Source organism: Colias eurytheme, chromosome 1 (assembly GCF_061535395.1).
Source record: "Colias eurytheme isolate Ceu_HAF_F1 chromosome 1, ilColEury1 Martin Lab GWU primary, whole genome shotgun sequence".
Lineage (NCBI taxonomy): Eukaryota > Metazoa > Arthropoda > Insecta > Lepidoptera > Pieridae > Colias > Colias eurytheme.
Window position 1 is genome coordinate 707,062 of NC_142980.1, and position 22,835 is coordinate 729,896.

Here is a 22,835-nt window from a genome sequence, read left to right on the forward strand (position 1 = left end):
TGGCGGCGGCATCGCGCGACATCAAAGGCGATTCCTTACTGTAGGAAATAATGGTAATACTGTGGTACTACTGTCACTTCGCGCAAAACATCTGATTTTTCAAACTTAAAATGTCTTTATGTATCATACATTGCACTTGTAAGATAATACATACACACACATATTAAGAAAAAACACTATATTTAACGTTCATGATATTTTTGATATCATTTTTGTTATTTAAACTAGTTAAAAAACAGTTTAAAAAAGTTCTGTCTTGGACGTCCGTGTGTCTGTATGTGCGGATCCTTTTTCTTGTTAACACGATAGCGACCGAAATACTTTACTAATCGAGTCTTTTTTTTTCTCTTACGCTTGAGTATGCTCAGGAATAGAACCCTTTCATTTTTCAGGGTCTGATTCGATGTGGTTTAATTGTTATTAAATAAACAAAAATAATAATTAATAAATATTTATTAAAAAAAATTATGAGGTGTGCACTTTTGGATTTTCCAAATTATTTAAACAATACGAGGAGGGTGGAATTACATGTTGCCAACCGCTCTAAATATTAATAAAGCTCGATCATTTTCAACATTGCAGTATGAAAGCGAGGCTCACATAATATATTATTCAAGTCCAAGCTCTGGCGCGGCAAACAAATTGTAAGCTGCACTAAGTATGCCCCGGCACACGACCTAAGCTTCTGTAAATGTTCCTGGAAATTATTATTTCTATTCATACACCTCGCATGCTGTCCAATGATCAAAACATCCGAATTGCACGAGTGGTATTTAGGTACTAATGTAAGTATGATTAAATTTATGAAATTCTACAGCTTTAGTTAGGTATTTAATACCACGGTCCACGTGTGCGGTGTGCGTTCCGAAATAAACTCCACTACATTTCATGTTCAAATTTTCTATTTAGAATAAATGTATTTTGTTATTAAGTTTGATAATTAATTGCAAGGGTTTCCTCCGAATGAACGGCTTAAAAGTACTTACTCGTGGAGTACTTACGTAGTTTGTGAATGCCGAACTTTATTGATAGTGGAATTTGTAAGCGACTAGGGACTAAATAACTGACATGTATAAATAATGAATACCAGTAGCAAGAGAGTAGAGACGAGAATGAGCCTAAATTCTAAAATAACCCCCGCATTGAAATGTTATGCCTTTAAATAATAATCGAACAATTTATTGCTAAAATTATTGGGTATATAATAAAGTCTAATAATTTTGAAAGAAAATACCAATGCATTGCGGTTGTAGGTATGAATACGCAATTTGCATATTTGTAGAAGATCAGAAGATGTATTAAAATGGTGTGGAAAACGTCAAAATTCGGCATGAATACGCAATTCAGCCAGAGGCCTTATAAATGGAGGCCGGACATGCTCTTGGCGAGATTTTTGACCTTTTGGTCATGTAGGATGTTTTTTATTACGTTTTAGCGGAAGCTTAAAAAGGGGTCCTTTGTTCTTATTTGCTCACCTATCATGCTTGATGAAATAGGCAAAAATAAAACAAGTGGTCGTAATCCGACACTTATAAGGAGCCATTCAAAATTCCAATTCTGTTGTGATGCAGTCTACATTGATTTTAAAACTCGTAACCAACAACTTAACGCCCAATTAGGTTTATCAAAATCCAGATATACCACAAGCCATTTTTATCGAAACTATACAGTGAAATAGTAGCTAATTGATTGTGTAAGATAGTTCGTATGTGTACTACGACTCACCGCCAGCCGCCGCCGCCTGTGGACGAGTCGGTGCTGGTCTCCTTGAGCTGCGTAGCGCTGGCGCTCTGCAGGTTGGATGCGTTGACGCTGCAACAAATACAGTAGATTTTGTATTCAAACTAGACTTTAAAAAGTTAGTATTCATGAGTATTTACTTTCCTAGACCATCAAGTTGTTTGTCAGGAAGAGATAACTGCCGTAGCGATAAGACAGCCTGTTGTGCTCAACTGTGTCTATATTGTATTTAGTCCAAAAATGTATTTTTTTTGTATTTTGTGTGTTCAGAGTGTTCAGAGTTCTAAATTATATTTTATTATGTAAGTAGTTACTTTTAAAATGAACGTTTTTCTAAAAAGATACCTTAATCCAATCAATATTCTTAATGTAGGTAAATATGCATTTTAATCGATAGTCATCGCAGTTTCGAGATCTTCCTCAGACGAGGAAGTATGGTTAGTAACTTAAGACTTCGTTTAAATACCATCAATATGTAAACCCCAAATCCCAATATGTAAAACCTTTAAAACTATATGAAACCTAAAAGAAATAAGAGATCCAGTGTCGGTTGCTCGCCATTAATTGTGCAACGGATGAAACAAAACTTGACAATTTAATCCCTTAAAATGAAGCGAAACAGTACACAGTGAGTATTAGAAAAGAAAAAAGAAAGTGAGTTCGCTAAAGGACTTCAAAGTGTATTTATCAAGCGCAATCAGTTTTCGTTTAAAAATTGCCAAAAACGCGTCGCACCATAGACAATCCCAGCTCGTTCCCGCCATTGTTTCGGCCGACAATGGGCCGTTAGCTCGGCGCAGGTAAACAAGCCCTTCCCGGAATCTCGCCGAGCTGCGAGATGCGGGCTCGTGGGGCCGAGCAGGGCCGGCGGGCGGGGGCGGGAGAGGAGGGGGCGCAGGGCGAGCGGGGCAGGCGGGCGGGGGGCGGACTTGAATGGAAACCACCACGCGTCTCCGCACGTGATGTTTATGAAATTGTTATCCGATAGTTCTGAGTCTGAGGTCAATTGTTCGCGGCAAGACGCCAGATTTCTGACGACCTTCCTGCTGTTATAAACTTGCTGTAATATGTGAAATTTGAATCACCCCTGACGTCAACGCAACGTCGCGTCGTAACCGAGAGTTGCACAATACGAAACAGACGATTATTATGACTGTCTACCGTTCATAATAAGGCCAAGAGATAAGTATGTACTGGTGGTAGAATCACTATGAGGCCTTTTTATTTAGATACTGTCTTATTTAGAGCTAGAAATTAGAACCATGGGAATAATAATTCATCATTTCAGTTTATTCGTTCTAAATAGGTAAGTGCTATATTCATAGAAACGTTGGAAATATCCCGTTTCCGTGGTATTCCAGTTGTTAAAGGGTTTGTACAAGAGATAAACAACTAATAGCAGCATCAGGGGAAGCTCAGTAATCTCAAAAGAGCATCGTAAAGCAGGCGCTAGGGATATTATACAATCTAGACGGACAGTGTCTCTTTACACTTTAGCAGAGCTTAGCGATGAGGAAAATTTATATATTTATTTACTACTATAAATTATTTACTATTATTGGTTCATTTAGTCAAAGTGAAATCCTATAGGTATAATAAATATGAATCGCAAAATGTGTTGCTATGTTCCATTTGTAATTTCATATTATATTTATTGATGTTTGGTAAAATAAAGCTTTCCTTACGGAAAATGAAATCGCAGAGTGTATACTGAAAGACTGTCCTCCACCCACCTGATTCTTAAGCCGATTTGTGACATTTTAATTTACTTTCTTATGCGGGCTTCCTATAGAATGCTAGCATGGTAATATTTTGATCAGTGAAAAATTATGCGATAGTGAGTAGCCTTAGATAACGAATTTTCCCTTTGAATGGACTTTCTCGACAATGCTGAATGCACTATAGCGGGAATCCCTACAATGACGATAATAATGCAAGAGGCGACTGTTGGAAATATGTTAAAGTTATATTGAGTGCTTTCCCATCCCTCACGCTCTAAAGTCTAAATCCAATCCTACTAATATTATATTAATATTAATATAATATAATACATATAGTATATATAAATCTCGTGTCACAATGTTTGTCCTCAATGGACTCCTAAACCACTTAACCGATTATAATAAAATTTGCACACCATGCGCAATTCGATCCAACTTGAGAGATAGGATAGTTTAAACATGTACAACGGGCATGTACATAATGTAAACAACGGGCGAAGCCGGGGCGGACCGCTGCAGCTGGTAAATTATAAATTATTATAAATGCGAAAGTTTGTGAGGATGTGTGTGTGTGTGTGTTTGTTACTCTTTCACGCAAATTCTACAGAACCGATTACAATGAAATTTAGCACACATATAGAGAGTAACTTGGTTAAAGACATAGGAGGAGAACGGGAACTATGAGGGTTTTCCTTTGAAAACGCGGGCGAAGCCGCGGTCGGAAATCTAGTCCTATATCTATACTAATATTATAAAGCTGAAGAGTTTGTTTGAACGCGCTAATCTCGGGAACTACTGGTCCGATTTGAAAAATTCTTTCGGTGTTAGATAGCCCATTTATCGAGGAAGGTTATAGGCTATAATTATATCTCATCACGCTACGACCAACAGGAGTGGAGCCACGGGGGTGAAACCGCGCGGAGCTGCTAGTTATAAATAGCCGCCATTTCGCAGCGCCATATAGTGTCGCAAGCAAAGCTACAAGTGACTTACAGAACCACATACAGAACTAAAGGATTTACGCTGCATTTACTCAAACCCAATACAAACTACAAACTGAACATCTCTGGCTTTAGACTAACGCAGAAGGCTATTGCGAATGGCTTTACACAGCAATTCAATGTCTGTAATACTGTGGCAATGTACAAGTAGGTACATAACATCGTGAAGTAATATGATAGACATAAGAACTCCATTTTTATAATCATTAATCGTGTAATCTTACAAAGTGTTATTAATTCTTAACCAGAAAAAAGGTTAATATCTTTTTCATCATTTTATGAAAAAAAATGTTTTATTAATACATAGTCAGCCAGCCCTTATGGAAACAGGCTTCAGGCAATAATCAACATGATCCTGCTTACAAGGCATCAAAAAGAAATGCTGCCAATTATGAGAAAATATCACATTTTATCAACTCCCACGCGAAATTGCGGATTTAGCCAGTAGGTACATTATACGTAAAATATAATATCATACTCACATTTTCTTGTTAGCAACAGATGGTTCTACGATCAGCGGCAGCCCGCAGTATGAGTATCCTGTTGGATAAAATATATCATTATTTAAGAGATATTTTCTTGTTCTACGCAAATCGTAGTTAAGAAACTTCTTAATGAAAACCTTTAAACTATTTCTAGATAAATATCATAAAAAAAAACTAAGTACAATTGCATAGTAGCCTGAAGACAATCTTTTATCTAAATATACCCCTGTAGTTAAATAGACTCCGTAGAACGGCGTATTTCACAAGTTTCCAAATACAACGCTTGTTAAGTCTTTAAATGAAAAATTGAAGTTTCCAGAACAGTGATTAAAGCAACAGAGATACATCAGAACTTCAAACTTCGCTCCACTCCAACACAGAATTTCTCTCAAGGTGTCGGAAAACCTCGAGAGTAACGCGGATACAACTTTATAAAGTGGCTTAGTTTCGCGTGTAACTTAAAATATAGTTAACAAAATAGTTGCACTGTGTACACGGGCACACGGGTGCGCCGCGAACAGACAAGTCTGGGATGTTCACGTTATTTAATCGCTCAAACACAGATAACTTATGAATTTCTTGATGGAAAGCTTCTGCCGAAGAGGCTCGCACGCAGCGTTCATGCTTTAATACAAACTCCTATACTCAGGATCAAAAGTTGTTACAGTTTAAGAGTTACACAAATTGTTGCCAAGTTTAACTTTACAATTAATTCAGTTCTAGTATTACGTTTTCATCCGTTATATGATTTTTATGTAGATAAGTTATAGGTACATAGACTTATTCTTAGCGACATGAAACCAATTATTGACGATTACGTGTATTTGTGCTCTAACAGGCTTATCATCAATTAGACTCTAGCAGGTAAAATGTTGTTCATAATATTATCACAGTATAAATATTATATTTAGGTTTTAGTAGACTGTGATATTATCCTGAAACGTAGACATGTAAAAGACAAAAATAAATAATTAAGCAAATAGGGCTTCACTCTGAATTATTGGTTTAATTTGACTTATGAGTTTAGCATAATATAAAGATGACAATGTTACGTGGGCCACACTGAAAGTTTTGCGTAACTAATAAATAAAACAATTTATTTGTCTAATATTATATTTACTACTTTTTAAAGTATTCTTCGTTACATTTAAAACACTTTTTCATCCGTTCAAACCATTTCTGGAAACATGAGGACCATTGGTCCGAGGGTATGTTTTCTGCGTGCTGTTTGAAAGCAACCACGGACTCTTCTGGCCCCGTAAATGTCGAACCACTCATTGAATCATAGATTTTTGGGAAAAGGAAGAAATCGCAAGGTGCTAGGTTAGTACTGCGTGCGGCATGAGTCACGTGCTCTATGATTTCAGAAGCCAAAAATGACTTTGTTTTGTTCGCGGTGTGCGCCGAAGCACTGTCATGGTGCAACAAGATGCGACTTCTAGGTCGCTTTTCTCTTATTTTTTCTAAGACATTGGGCAAACAAATAGTGGTGTACCACTCGACATTAACAGTCTTTTGTTGCTCAAGTGGGATAGTGCAGACAGGATTCGTCTTAGTGAAAAATAATGCAATCATTTGTTTGCCAACCCTTCTCGCCTGCCTCAATTTGGTTGGTTTGCTGTCACTTTCAAACACCCACAAAGAATATTGGTGTTTACTTTCTGGAATATAACCATATATTCATATTTCATATCCTGTCACGATATTATACACGGCATTAGAATGTCCGTAATTGTACTTTAATAGCATTTCTGAACACCAATCTACTCGATTTCGTTTTTGTTCTGGAGTGAGTTTGGGAGCAATCCACCGTCAACCAAGCTTCCTAACTTTGAAATGTTCATGTAAAATTTTCTGGATTTGTCTCATACCAATCCCCAAATGTCCTCGAATCTCCTAATAAGTGATATGGCAATTTTCTTAAATTAGTCGTCTGACGGTAGCCATATTTTCCTCCGTGATCGCAGTTGAGGGTCGACCTTCAGGAATTTCATCATGGTGAGAAACACGGCCTCGATGAAATTCAGCATATCAATGCCTTACAGTGCTCAAATGAGGTGCTTCCCTCCCAAAAGTATTTTGAAGGCGAGCAGTGCAAGCTTTCGGAGAAAGCGAACTTTTAAAATCATCAAAAAAAATCGCCCTAAAATTGTTTCGTGTTAGTTACTTATGAGACTTCATATGTTAAAAAAATATAACACTCGAAATTCAAACATTTATGGGTGGTCAGAAACGCAAAACTTTTAGTGTGCACTAGGTACAAATGTTGACGTCATAATATATTGAGTTTTTAGATACTTCCATTGATAAAGATATCAAAAGATCGATAAATATTTTTATAATAATAACGAAAGCCTATACGTTTGGGTTTCTCTATACAATATGTGCTCCATGCGGATAAAAAAGATAGAGATAATTTTCTCAGTTACTTGTCAATTTAATACCTAATTTTACTTACAAAGTTACATAGTAATAATTCACTTACCGTGCAGTTTATCGATGGCCCGATCGGCTGCCGATTGGTCCGGGAAGTCCACAAAGGCGTATCCGCCGCGCTTTACAGAAATGTCGGCCACGGTCAGGTTGTGTTCCGCGAACAACTGTCGAACTGCCGCCTCGTCCGCCTCCATCGGCAAGTTGCCGATGTACAGCTTGTTCATAGCAGAAACATTCTTCAGCTGTTCACTCATGTTGGGGGTTTACCAATTACCAGGGTGTACGGAGATGCGAAGCGATGCCCGGTTGTCTTTTGTCTGTCTGCGCTCGTGACACTGCCCTGAATTTCGAATCATTGTTCTTCTAGATGGCCATGACTGTCAGCATAGCAAGGAGGTTTAATAAAAAGGTTTTATATCATTAAAGTCTAAGTACTTGTCGTACTTACGTGATTAGGGTCAACTCATCTAATTCTGTGACAAAACAGAATATGAAAAAAAAAACAGGTTAAACTTTATAAATTTTATTTTTATTTTTAATAGGAACATTAATCAATCTTCTATTTATCATATGGAGCAAGTGTAATCTTAACACATATGAATTAACTCAGCGTAAAATGAGCTTAATCAAACCGCGATGACTTGCCTAATTCTGTGACAATCACCATAATTCGGTGATAGTACTTCTCTAATTCTGTTATAACCGAATTAAGTGAGTATTTATTATTTTTTAACACAAAAGTAAAAAAAAATACAATAAATAAAAAATATAAACATATTGAAAGTAATAATTATGTATTTATTAATCAACGAGAAACTATCAAAAGAGGGGAACAATAAAAAACAATATTGGACTTTATAATTGTTTGTGTGTACAGACTCATTTTTGACTGCAGAATACTTTGAATTGCGGATGTCAGGGTTGTTTCATTATATTTTCTATTTTTATTTTTGTCTTCCTCCATGCTGTCTAAAATAAAAAAATAACTCACTTAATTATGTGATAAAAAATAACGGACTTTTTTAAAATGCTTGAAAGCGATCCTACTTTTTTACCTGAGTAAAAATAAATATTTTCTGACTTAAACGACTAACGTATACGTACTGAAAACAATTATTAATACACGAATTGAAAATAATAAAAATTTGCTTGGTTAATTCGGTGACACTGTTTTGAGTTGCAATCTTGAGAATCGTTAACTTTTTGAACCCAGGAAATAAGGTATTATGCAAAAACAAATGAAAAATTATTAAAACCTTTATCGGTATCAACAAGAATATGTTTTTAACAATTAATTGTGAAAGTATCATGAACTTACACTCACCTTTTCTATTTAAAATTAATTAAATAATGACAGCACAGTTGCACGCTACCGGTGAAACGTCAAACATGGCGGGCGCAGTGACAAATCCCGTGATTGTTACTATTTCACCCGCACGATTTTAACAAAAATTTGTACACGAAAAGAAGCTTTATTACCATACCATAGGGTTAATTTTAATGTATTGGATTTTACTCCTATAACGCTGTAAAAGAGTCCAAACGTTGTATCTCCGAATTAAGTGAGTCACATAATTAGGTGAGTTTACCCTACATCATTTATTTTAAAACATTTTGAAATTAATCAACGTTGTTTTACACATTTTGTAACTTTTACTGAATAATAAGAAGTATATATTCAACTTGAAAAAATTATTTGAAATAGAGATATATTTTTTAAATCAAGTAAAATAAAATGAATATGTATATTATTAGAGAAAGCTTGTTATGTTATTGCTGACTTACGAACGCTGTGTTATTGATGAATAAATTACAATACTTAGGGCCTGTTTCACCACCCTCAAGTAAAGTGTCGAGTAGGCTAATCGCCAGTTAAAGTGACCCGTAACTTCAAGTGCGAGTTTCACGACGTCCGAGTAGCACTAATCATAAGATTAACTGACCCGTAACTTACTTGCCACGTCTTCTGCCAATTAGCGTGTTTTACTCGACGATTAAGTATTGTCTGTTGTCATTTCTTGAATATCACCAACGATTTTTTTTTAATAAACGAATAAAAATGGATTTATTTGATTTAATTGATCATCAGTTGGATGAATTAGAATATTCTTCGACACAACGAATAGCAAGGATTCGTGTATTTAAATTCCGTGTTGATTATTTTACGAACCTGGATGAAACTGATTTTTTCGCTAGATTTCGTCTATCGAAATATGCAGTTAACCAAGTGCATAACTTTATAAAACATAAAATAATGCCTACATTGCAAAGGTGAGTAGTATTTTTTAATTATTGAAGTGATTTTACTTATAGATAACCTATCAAATCATATTAATCCCTCCCTCCTATAATATTCAAAGTAGCTACATAAATGTTGTTTGAAGTAGGTGTAGTAGGTAGTTACCTAACTTATAAATAATAATAATAGTTTAAAAAAACTAAAAAACACGCTTTTTGTAGAAAACCGAACTAAAAATAGAAATCAAAAATCGCGCCCAAAGAAGTCGGTTACAAACAAACATACTTACAGGTGAAGCTAATATAAAGCGTGTAAAAATCTTTATTTTAGAAATCAAGCAGTTCCAACAAAAACAAGCCTACTATTAACATTGAGGTATCTCGCTACTGGATCCTACTTAAGAAGTGGTATTTTTGTACAAGAGAGACTAAAATATCTCTCTCATGTAAAGAAAAGTTTGCACTTCTATCTCTTTTTACTTTATTCATGATAATTAAATAGGTAAGTACTTAATATAATAACTAAACAAATTAAAATCACACGCGTATTTCCAACCCTACAGACAATCCACAACAATTAACAAATAATAAATGACAGCTGCAATAGTGCAATGACGTTTGACGAGTGACATTGACGTAATATCATATTGAACGAATGTGACGTACGATTTGTTCCGTTACTCATTTAACCAGTAAGTTGTTACTCAGAGCTTATTTTTTGTTTGTGAAATTGACAAAAGATACTCGTAACCTTTACTTGCTGATTAACGTTAATTAAGAAGTAACTAATCAACGCTTTACTTGGAGATGGTGAACGAGGCCCTTAGACAAATTGATATGCATATTTTATGAATATGAATTCAATATGAATTGTGATGTTTTACGTACCTAGTTACTAGATAGTGTTGAAATTATTGTCAGAAATGTATGTTATGAGGAGTATTTAGGTACATTAATATTAGGCTAGAGCAAGAGAATTCTATCGTGATATTTTAGTGTTTTTTTTACTAAGTACAGTATTAGAAAATTGCATAGAATCTTATCAAACGCACAGAATAAGTAAAGAATGCCGTACGCCTGTTCACACTAAAGAATTTGACGTAGTGGGGTTAGACTGAGCATTCGCTCGTTGTAAATGCACCGTACTCCGTAGGATAGATGGAATAATATGAATTATAACGATGACAAAGCGATGACATTATAGCGAAGTACATGGAAGTATAAATTGTTAACATTTAGTAATATTGTGATTGCAGGAACAGTGCACAGCACAGCGCACACCACACACAGACACACAGGCACACGAGCGCGCGCAGTGGCCAGTTGTTTATCCGATGCATTACTCCGGTAAACGGCGCTGAATGTCGTATAAAGTTACAGCTAAGCCAACTGCACGCAAACAAAGGGCATCTTAATCAATTTCTCATTCAAGCCTAATTTTGAGGAGTTCTCAATGTAATATGAGAGCGCGCGTCATCCTGTTTGCAGGATTGTGTTACCAGACCGATGTCTCCAGCTCGGGTTTATTCATTTCCCATAATATTTTCCCCAGATGACAGGTACGAGCTTGTAAATATGAAAACAGTCTTGCTTTGCGAGAGCTTTATATGGTAACGTACTCTCGTGTCGATGTACGAGCGTTGTGTTTTATGTACCTATTAAGTAAAAGAAACTAAATTACTGAAAAGATATCTTTCTTATATATAAAAATGAATCGCAAAATGTGTTGGTAAGCGCATAACTCGAGAACGGCTGAACCGATTTCGATAATTCTTTTTTTATTATATTCCTTGAAGTACGAGGATGGTTTTTATGTAGAGAAAAGGTAAATAAGTACCACGGGCGAAGCCGGGGCGGACCGCTAGTGTTCTATAGATACAATATGTTGTATGATATTTTTTAAAACTGTTTAGCTACCCATGACTGTTTTCCTGCAACTCGTAATTAACCCTAGAATCGCCGAAAACTTTGAACATGTAAACCCCGTGCCAACACGCTGATCCTGTTACCAAGGGGTGTTCATATTCATACGATTATAGAAGTATGCGTCTAATTCTAATGGAGCATTCATCGTTTGCTAAAATATAAAATATTAGCCCTTTATAATATATCTAATACCATATTCATAATTGCTTCGAGCCAAAACAGGATCACGTTTTTTTACTTATTGCCGGACCAAGGTTGCGTTCAGGAATTTTTAGTAGACCGTCCTTAATGATTTGCGGCCAGCGTGTAGACGTGGCAAAATTATGGTCAAACACACTTGGAAAAATACACTATGATATAGAAGGTATCAAGTCTGTTTTTAGTAAAACGATAAACACATTTTGCATTGCACAGGAAATATGAAAATAAATAAATAATTCAAATCGACTCGACGGTATCCGGATCAAATATGTATTTATGACGGAGTGTTGTTTGATACACAGGTCATATTGTCCTGTAAGTACAATATGAATGCATTGCATGACTTCGAAATTGCTTTATCTCGATAAGTCAATAGTACATTACATTATGAGCTTGAAGTTATGAAGCGTTCAATAAATAAAACTTACTATATCGAACTCCTGAAGCGATGAATTCTCGGCCAGCTCCCAAATGGATTAAAAATCTACGGCATTTCAAATGAAATAGGTATCCTTTTTGTTACGATATTGCTTGCAATTGGATGTTTTGTTTACGAATAATATTATTATGCTAAATTCAAGGTTTTCTATTATTACATATTAAATTTCCATGCCTGTTTCTGTTTGTGCTACCGATGTTGAAATAATTTGCTTATGGAAGAATAACTTGAACCGGAATTTTAAAAACTAAACTTTATGTTATAAAAGATATACATATATATAGATACCTACTTGCATAGTTAAAAACTACGAAGGTAGGTTTTTAGAACATTATTTTGCGTGTACGACCTACTAATATTTCCTCAGATAAATATATTTTTCTGAAACTCATTAAACATTTGAAATGAAGTAAGAAATATATTATGAAGATTCTTGGAACATTAATTATATGGTAAATGAAAGAATGTGAAAAAAAAACTGCATAATGTGCATAAACAAGTTTTCCTGAACCCCTTAGGGGTATGTAGCGGATTTTATACGTGTTCTTTATTACTTTTCTTCTTTCTACCAGTTTCATATTAGCGTGGATCAAAGCTAGATGCAACTTCCATTAGCTTTCAACGATGAGTTCTGTATGAAGACTTTAAATGTAATACGATTTATTGGACGCATCATTGAACTGAATATTAAGTTGATTATGAGATTCTTTATTGGTTAATGTTTTTTACAAAAATCTTTTGTAACTCTCTAATTCCCAAAACAAATTGCTAACTATGAAATGCATACTTTGATGCACCTTCTGATTTATGAGCTACTTTTGAATCGATTAACTAATCATCTTAACGTACCAACTACCAAGTACTTTTCGTCTACGGCACGAAAAGTAGCCGCTGCAGTAACAGAGAGCAAGCGTAACCCATTTCGTGTTATTTAAGTAACGAGATCGGTTGCGGGAATAAAATATAGTCATCAACGATAGCGGCTTCGTAAAGTGAAATTTTCCGCTTCGTAATTAACTTCCCCTTCACCTACTTAACAGCGAACATCTCGGAGGCTCCGTTTTATTTCCACGGCGCTGCGCTGCCCTTACGCGTTGTGACCATCAGTTCCATGGGAACTGGTATTTTTACCTTTTCTGTGCAGAAATCAACTTGCTGAAAAGCAAAGCGGTCGATTTATATAATAGTAATGGCCATGTATGCAAATATTAAAATCAAATAAATTTTATACGAAAAACTAGAACGTATGTATAACTTTGTACAGTTTGAAATATATTACGCGCGCAAATAGCATTCATAATAAATTTTGTTTATGAGTTAGTTACAGTTATAATTTTTAGGTAAACAAGCAATATTCTTATTTCTTGCCATTACTTTCTAGGTACTTAATTTATAATCACTACATAGTATAAAACAAAGTCGCTTTCTCTGTCCCTATGTCCCTTTGTATGCTTAAATCTTTAAAACTACGCTACGGATTTTGATGCGGTTTTTTTAATAGATAGAGTGATTCAAGAGGAAGGTTTTAGTATATAATTTATTAGGTTTTAGACAAATCGGGCGAAGTAGCGGGCGGTAAGCTAGTTTATTCTATACTATAGGATTTTGTTTTAGGTACAAGTTATAAGTCAAAATTTTTAAGAAATAATTGCTGTATTAATTCTTAGAACAATATCAAAAATTATTCCACTAGGAGCATCAAGCAAATAGGTACTGCAAATTATTATTAATGCGATCCATAAGCTATGTTTGCATTTTTAAATAAGGACACGGGTCAGCTTGTATAATAAACTACTTCAACGGATTTGAACTCTAGATAGCATTCTTAGAAGCTATCAAGATTCTTAAAACCGTTGCATAAAGAAAATAACAAGCACAACATCATTTCTAGAGAGATAACGTCTTTGTGGCAGCATGTTTGTGGCTCACAAATAATAACAAATCCGAATCAACGTTTCTCTGAGCTACTAGTATTATCTAGTATAGTTTCTATATTATCTGTGCCCTGAGTTCGTAATGACAAGCTTAAAGTCCTAGGAATAACGGCAGCATGGTCACTCGCAGTCGAAGCTTCAGTAACGCCAATTAACAATATTGTATAAGTATTTATCGATACTTTTCCTGCAAACACGTAATTGTTTACAGGCCGCTTCCGACGGCTTCGACTTTAACTAGAACACTTTTTAATTAAACGCGTTATAAATACAGGTGGATACAGGTGGATAACAATCGGTAATGTATTCATGTTGTAGGCTCTTACTAGTAAAGTATTATACATATACTAGCCGTTTCAAATCGGACCAGTAGTTCTCGAGATTAGCGCGTTCAAACAAACAAACAAACAAACTCTTCAGCTTTATAATATTAGTAGGTATAGATTAATTGTGCTCTATATCACGTTATCAAATTGAAAGCTACGTTTTCAGTTCGTAGATCATAATTAATTTAATTGCAAATTAATATGACCCGTTCAAAATGAATATTGAATGTAATGTCCCCAAAGCCCCAATCAGATAAAAGTCTATGTCATGATTGATTCTTTAGATTATGGGAAATGAATAAATAAAAATGCTATTGCTTAACGTCAAAGAAAAAACTTTTTCCTTGTAATTACTTACATATTTCTAAAGATTGATTCTTTACAAATGTGTAAGTACTTACAGTGAGTTGGCGAATCCCTAGTAGTTGGATATTAAATTGGTAGAAGAGTCCATCAATAAGGATTTCATTAATATTAACTAGCGGTCCGCCCCGGCTTCGCCCGTGGTACATATTTACGTTTTCTCTTTCTTCAAGGAATATAATAAAAAAAGAATTTTCTAAATCGGTTCAGCCGTTCTCGAGTTATGCGCTTACCAACACATTTTGCGATTCATTTTTATATACAGGGTGTAATCGTTAAGTGTGCACAAGCGATTATTCCGTAACTATTGCAGATATCAAAAAACTTTAAACTGATATCGAAAGTACTTAACCTAATGAGTAAAATGGCCATAATAAATTTTTAAAAATAAAACGAGAAATAACCAAAAATGTTACATTAAACGCTCCCATACAATTTATTTCCCATACATTTTGTATTCATAGTAGATTTTCGAAGTGACGTCCTTATTGTGCAATACAATGAGGAGGTCTATTTACTGTTTCTAAATGAACTTCCCTCCAAATTTGCGAAGTAATTAAAGCAGAAAACCAAAAAAACAAAAAAAAAGCTAAAATCTTTCATATTAAATGTATAGGTTGATCCAAAAGTAATGATAATTGGGTATTTCCTGTGCACATAAAAATATAAAATAAATGTTTTATGCTTGCTCATGTAATCACTAAGTTATCACAAAAAAATTATATCTACAGGCCACGTTTCCAAGTATTAACATTAATTTTAATGTGAACAGTGCGAGCCAGAATGTTTCCCGACGAAAAGAAGAAACAACGATTCGACATTTAGAGGGTGAATTTCTAAATTTTTAATGAGATCAGGATAATTTTTTGTCACGATTTGTGACCATGGGCGTTACCTGGGTTCACCATGTTTATGCTGAAACCAAGAAACAATCAATGGCCTGGATGCGAGCTTCCAAAGTGACGGTGAAGATTTTCAAAGTGAAAATTAGTGGGATAGATTAAAGCCGTAGTTTTTTGGGACGCTGAAGAAATGTGGAATATTTTAAGAAGGTAGCCACTACTACACAGGGCTCTTACTACACAGACCAAATTAAAAGATTGCGGGTAGGTTAGTAAGAAAAAGAGACATGGCAAACTTCGGTCTTGAATGTTGGTTCACCAAGACAACGCACCAGATCACAAAGCGTCAGTTGCGATGGCTGCCAATCAAAAATCGGCATTGAAAATGCTTGAACACCCACCCTGTTTGTAAGATCTAGCTCCTAGTTAATTCTATCTCTTACCTCGGCACAAGAAACACCGTCGATACAAGAAATTTTAAGACGACAGCGAAGTGATGGCCGATTTTGAGGGGTTTTTGTAGATGAAGTCAAAGTTTTTTTTTTCTAAGTTAAGGAAAAAAAATATCGAAGTATATTATCTAGTTAGAAGACTATCTAGAGAAATACATAATTATTTTAACTGTAATGTTAACCTTGTTTAATATTGATTATCATTACTTTTGGATCAACCCATGTACATGGGATATTCATATCTCATACTAAATGTATGGGAGGGTTTAAAGTTAATTTTTTAGATATTTCTCGTATTATTTTTTAAAATTTATTATGGCCATTTTACTCATTAGGTTAAGTACTTTCGATATCAGTTTAAAGTTTTTTGATATCTGTAATAGTTACGGAATAATCGCCTGTGCACACTTAACGATTACACCCTGTATAAGAGAAGATTATTGTCGGCATTGACCTATTTTCATACAAAATTGGCTTCCATGATTGTGTCAACTAAAACTAGATATTAATATACCTACTTATTAAACTTATTAAATATTTTTTACTCAAATTTGAAACAATTAAAAAAAAATGTGTGCGTGTACTAGTGTACTTACACACGTAAGAAGTGAAACTTCTTTATGACCTTAAAAATGTCACGAGTATGGCGTAACGCAAAAATGTCACGCGTACGGCGTAACGCAAAAATGTGACGCGTACGGCGTAACGCAAAAATGTTACACTAAATTTTTGTCCAACCCCGATAAAGAAGTTTCACTTCAAAAAACATTTCGAAACATAGGTATTTTATTCACCACGCGTCCAGGAGCAGAGCAATGCGGACAGACTGTCCGCTGTCCGGGACAGCAACAAACACAGCGACAAACGGACAACAAGGTCTTTGTTAAAGTGTCCTGTTTTATCTGGAAATGTTGAAAAAAAAATACGTTTTCATGTTTTATTTGAGCATCTGAGTTCTGACTATGTACTTTATTCTAATTCTACTTAAATTTATTACCATAAGTTAAACTAGGTATTATATTCGTTTGTTTTTACTTTTTATAAATATGTACTTATCAGCTAAGTACCTAGGTACCTACCTAGGTAGTTTGGTGTTCGCGTCGCCTCAATGATCTAATTAAGTAGGTATTCTTTGTCTCAAAGCAAAGACTAGAAACACCTAGAAAATAAGAAATGTTTTTCCATTTGCAATATTATATTATATTCTATTTCATACGTTTACAATAAGTTTACAATGGAAAACGTTACACAATACATGGCGATTACAGCTGATACTTTATATTGTAACGTGATGTACTTATAGTCTGTCTGTGGTCTGTCCACGTAGAGGGAGAATGAACTATCTGTCCACTATAATATTATACTTAAGATATGACTCGATTAGAGTTTCAGGTATGAATATGTTGGCTTCGTGTTTTAAAATATTGCAGACCCGTACGACAAAAAAATAAAATCGAGCCGATTTCGTCCAATTATGTATCGAGTCCGTCCACGGTCTTCGAAATATGATGAATATTAACATATATATTTTTTTTGACGGGCTAGAATAAATATTATCTTTTCTTAAAAAACTATTCAATTTCGAAACAACCGCGTCTGAAAATTGAAATATAAAATTTGAAAACACACAATCGAGCTTCAGAACTCAAAATACAATTCAATCAAGTGTACCGTTTAAATGAAATGATTTCAAAGATGAAAGAATTTATATTTCCGAAGTGAATTATACTTTTTGATCGTTTATTTAGTTGGTGTGGAGTGTCGAAACCTCCCTCTTTGTAAAGCACCTGCCAACGCTTTACAGATTACTTGTTGAAATTCTCACTGAAAATTAATAAATCCGAAAATAAAGTTACTTTAGCTTACAAATCTATATACATACTTACATATAATAAAGCTGTAGAAGGGTCAATTCTGTACATTGAAAATATTGAAATAATAAATAGCACGGGGTGTTACTGGATCGATACCAAACCCAAATATGTGATTAAAAAACTTTTGGCTGTCTGTCTGTCTGTATGTTCAGGCATCACGTGAAAACTAATGGTTCGATTTCGTTGAAACTTGGTATAATTATACCTTATTATCCTGGGCATAAAATGGAATACTTTTTATGCTGGAAAAATACTTACGTAGAAAAAAAATAATTCTTAATTTTTCAGTTTTATAGACCGACATCCGCGCGGACGGAGTCGCGGGCGGAAGCTAGTACACAAATATTTTTGAAATATTTATTTTATGTACACGTGATAAATATTTTAACACAAAATAATATAAAAAGTACTAAGTAGGTAATTAATAATTATATATAACTAGCCGCTCCACGCGGTTTCACCCCCGTGGCTCCTCTCCTGTTGGTCGTAGCGTGATGGTATATAGCCTATAGCCTTCCTCGATAAATGAGCTATCTAACACCGAAAGAATTTTTCAAATCGGACCAGTAGTTCCCGAGATTAGCGCGTTCAAACAAACAAACAAACTCTTTAGTTTTGCTTTATAAATTATAATCTTCTAATATGTCGTGGCCATATCGTAGATTTGCTCATTTCATGAAATGGCCAACATAAATCGTCAACGTTTCACGATTTGGTCATCGACATTTGTCCGGATCGTATAAAATATATAGAGAGTCCATAATACATTAAAAAATTCAGAATATTTTAAGAACTTGTTTATTGTCATTTAAATTAGTGCCGCGGTAGCGGCCGGCGAATGCCAGAACTCAGAAGCGAACGGTTTTTGCAATAGAAAACAGTTAGGTTAGGTTAGACTTTAATAAACAACGCACAAGCCGAGCAAGCAAAGCGAGCGTGTTACGGCAGCACTCAGCAGCCGGCGAGTGTCAGAATAGTGTCGACTGTCGAACTCAGAAGCGAATCGCTTTAAAAAAAAGAAAACTATAATAACATAATAGGATATATTATGTATTATTAAATAAATATATGTATAGGATTTTAGACGCATTATTTTTTCAATATACGATATGATCTGCATTTTCCATAGTATACTCACCTCACTCACCTCTTCGTCGAAATTCTTTGCTATGACTTTCTCCATATTGTAATTATGAAGTTTTTAACTGCGATTAATTAAATTTTCGCCACCGGCCGCCGTCTTATCAAATAAACACAGCGCTCGCAGCGCCTCTACCAATAATTAATGTAACTATTAATTTACGTTATGATCTAATAATTTTGATCATTTCATGAAAAAAACGCGCGTTTAGTTGGCCATATCGAGAAACGATTTCTTATCATTGATCTGCTCAAACTACATCATGATGTGGCCAATAGACATTCAGTCATTTCATGAATAGCGACCATATCACGAAATGATCGATCATTTCATGAAAAGAGCAAATCTACGATATGGCCACGACATATAGATGGGCAAATCTCCAAGGTCATACAACAAAAACATCAGTGGTAATTCGCTAAAACATAGTACGACATCTCTCGGTTTTTCAGATGAACTAACTAATACTCAACGTGTCAACAAAGAGAACTACATATTTTAAATATCCAATAGATTGCGCTGTAATAAAAGTTACATGACCGGTCCTCATGTGAACTAAAATAAAAGTTTTAAAATAATATATTTTCGTATTGCATGATAGACTGCATCTTTTTACATTAAAATTAATTAATAATAAATAAGTATGAGATGTTGGTAGGGCATTCAGAAGACAGAAACATCTACTCCATATCAACTCAGTAGGAGATTTGCTTATAAATATGTAAATGTCGCTTTTTCATTCGTAAAATTAACAGCTAGTTCTGAATTCAACATATAGATGGCATGTATGTACGCAATGAAGATGGCGGTATATGCTTTAGGTTGTCGTCGTATATCTATATATATAATAAAACTAAGTCGATAAAATGTGCGTGCCGATAAAACTTAAAAAGGAGTCCCGACACGATAAAGGGACTTATGTGGTGTGATAGCCCTTTGTCCCCCCTCGAACAAGAAAGTACCCGTTTTAATCTAAAGGGCATGTTTTTAAAGATATAAGGGACTTTCCGACCATTCAACTTGGAAATTAAGTGCAGTGGCGCCATCTGTTATCGAATATTTGAACTTCGGAGACTATACACAATATTCATAGTGTATTATAGTCTCCATAGTTGTGACACTTGTGAGCCATTGCAGCATGTGTAGTAGTGGCGCGAAATAGAAAATTCCAATTTCAATAAAATCTTAAATTTAAATTTTGTGTATTTAGACGTCATTATTTAACGTATATTTTGGAGTTAAAGCGACATAATTTTAGTTATCCAAATTAGTTCTCAAAATATTTAAAAATTTAGGTTTTTAAATTTCGTGCCTTTACTTCATACGCTACCGCTACAGAAGCTAGAAAGTTCCCGTTATAATCTAAAGGGCGTGTTTCTAAAGATATAAGGAACTTTCCAACCCTACATAGTGGCGCCATCTGTTATCGAATATTTAAACTTCATTCAGGACAACGATTGTTTGGGTTGAATTTCCAAAAGCGTTGCGAGCAATTGTAGCATGTGTAGTAGTGACATGAAATTTAAAATTCCAATTTCAATAAAGTCTTAAATTTAATTTGTTGCTATAATAAAGTTATTAAATTTTGTGTATTTATACGTCATTAGCTAACTTATATTTTGGAGTTAAAGCGACATAAAATTAGTTATCCAAATTAGTTCTCAAAACATTAAAAAATTAAGGTTTTTAAATTTCGCGCTTTTACTACAAATGCTACCGCTATAGAACCTTTTATTATGGCGGACGATAATGACCAGAATACTCTAGAAGGTGTGAGAGAGAAAATATTTTCAAATTTTCTCGAATATTCTAGAGCCTAGCTCTCTGAAGTGTCTCTGAATATACAAGAGCCCGGTGTCGCTCACCAGAGTTAGTTTAATTTGAACAGCGCAAAACTTCCCCACTGAATTTCTAAACTCTTTACAAGTACCAGGAATGCCATTACACTGCCTTCGTCTGAAAATTGGAACTCCAATCATACCTACTACTCAGAAATCTCAACTCCCCAAAATTATGTAATGGAACTAGAATGATCGTAAAACAGCTATCGAATAATATCATTGAAGCTGAACTTATTTCTGGGAAGACCAAAGGACAGACAGTATTTATACCTAGATACCTCTGATCTCTTCGGAATTGCCATTTCAATTTAAAAGACTGCAGTTTCCAATAAAATTAGCCTTTACAATTAACAAAGCGCAAGGACAAACTTTAAAATAATGTTGTGGCATTAACCTCAAAGAATCCTGCTTCTCTCACGGTCAGCTATATGTAGCTTGCTCAAGAGTAGGAAATCCGAAAAAATTATGTATATATTATACTCCGGACAATAAAATGAAAAATGTTGTTTATAAACAAGTATTGTAAATAATGAGAAAATGTTTTCAATAAACTTTTTTTTTTACTTTTTACGTCATAGTTTATTGCACGCCTCATAAGCGAAGCGTTGAGGTGGGTACTACTGTCACTTCGCGCAAAACATCTGATTTTTCAAACTTAAAATGTCTTTATGTATCATACATTGCACTTGTAAGATAATACATACACACACATATTAAGAAAAAACACTATTTTTAACGTTCATGATATTTTTGATGTCATTTTTGTTATTTAAACTAGTTAAAAAACAGTTTAAAAAAGTTCTGTCTTGGACGTCCGTGTGTCTGTATGTGCGGATCCTTTTTCTTGTTAACACGATAGCGACCGAAATACTTTACTAATCGAGTCTTTTTTTTTCTCTTACGCTTGAGTATGCTCAGGAATAGAACCCTTTCATTTTTCAGGGTCTGATTCGATGTGGTTTAATTGTTATTAAATAAACAAAAATAATAATTAATAAATATTTATTAAAAAAAAATTATGAGGCGTGCACTTTTGGATTTTCCAAATTATTTTTTTACTTCGACTCTACCACGTCATCTCATATCAACTCCCGGGCGAAGCCGGGTTTTTTAGCTAGTATATTATAATTTTAAGTTAGGATTATGAAATAGCCTGTTCAATGTTCATGTATAACCTATTGCCGTAACTAAAATGATCTACGTACTCAAGCAAATTCATATATGTATACCACAACTGTGTGTACTGTGTGTACCACTGTGTACAACGTTTAACATATTATTTACATTACTAAACCGATTTTGATAAAATTATTGTATTTATAAGTGAACGTGGAAAAGTAAAAACACGAGGCATAATTTTTCTTATATTTTTTTATTTTCATTTAAACATCATATTAAAAATCTTCAGATTCTAAATATAATAAAAATGAATCGCTAAATGTGTTGGTAAGCGCAAAACTCGAGAACGGCTGAACCGATTTCGTTAATATTTTTTTTCTTGAAGTACGAGTATGTCTCTTATGGAGAGAAAACGTAAACGTGTACCACGGGCAAAGCTGGGGCGGACTGCTAATTATCAATAAACACTGTAGCTGTCTAGCATTCCCTAGCACGTGCGAGTTAATGTCACGTGCACACAGCATGCCTGTGTCTGGCAATCGAGTAGGTAGCACACTACTCCAGCTACTTGCATGGAACGCGGGGGCGGGAGAGTGGCACGTGTGAGCTCACGAACAAGCCAGTAACTGTCCAATTGTGAAGATCTGGGGGTAAGTAGTATTAATTGCAGTGTCGCCTGTCGGAAAGTAATGGCGCTATAGTCTGTCCACTATAAGAATTGCTTTTTGACAGCTCGACGGGTGATACCAGAAGTGA

General features: G+C 34.7%; 1 protein-coding gene and 1 long non-coding RNA gene across 2 annotated transcripts; both read right to left on the minus strand.

Annotated features, from left to right (window-relative positions):
- Nucleotides 1–1,721: 1,721 nt before the first annotated feature.
- Nucleotides 1,722–7,637, minus strand: LOC149910841 (insulin-like growth factor 2 mRNA-binding protein 2). Its single transcript, XM_090119668.1, has 3 exons — nt 7,433–7,637; nt 4,945–5,002; nt 1,722–1,812 (listed from the first exon to the last, which is right to left on the minus strand). The coding sequence occupies exons 1-3, from the start codon at nt 7,635–7,637 to the stop codon at nt 1,722–1,724; spliced, it is 354 nt and encodes a 117-aa protein (XP_089975794.1).
- Nucleotides 7,638–7,890: 253 nt separating this feature from the next.
- On the minus strand, nt 7,891–8,967 carry LOC149910842 (uncharacterized). Its single transcript, XR_016457601.1, has 2 exons — nt 8,708–8,967; nt 7,891–8,352 (listed from the first exon to the last, which is right to left on the minus strand). It is a non-coding gene; the product is annotated as an uncharacterized LOC149910842 (long non-coding RNA).
- Between the last annotated feature and the right edge of the window lie 13,868 nt (nt 8,968–22,835).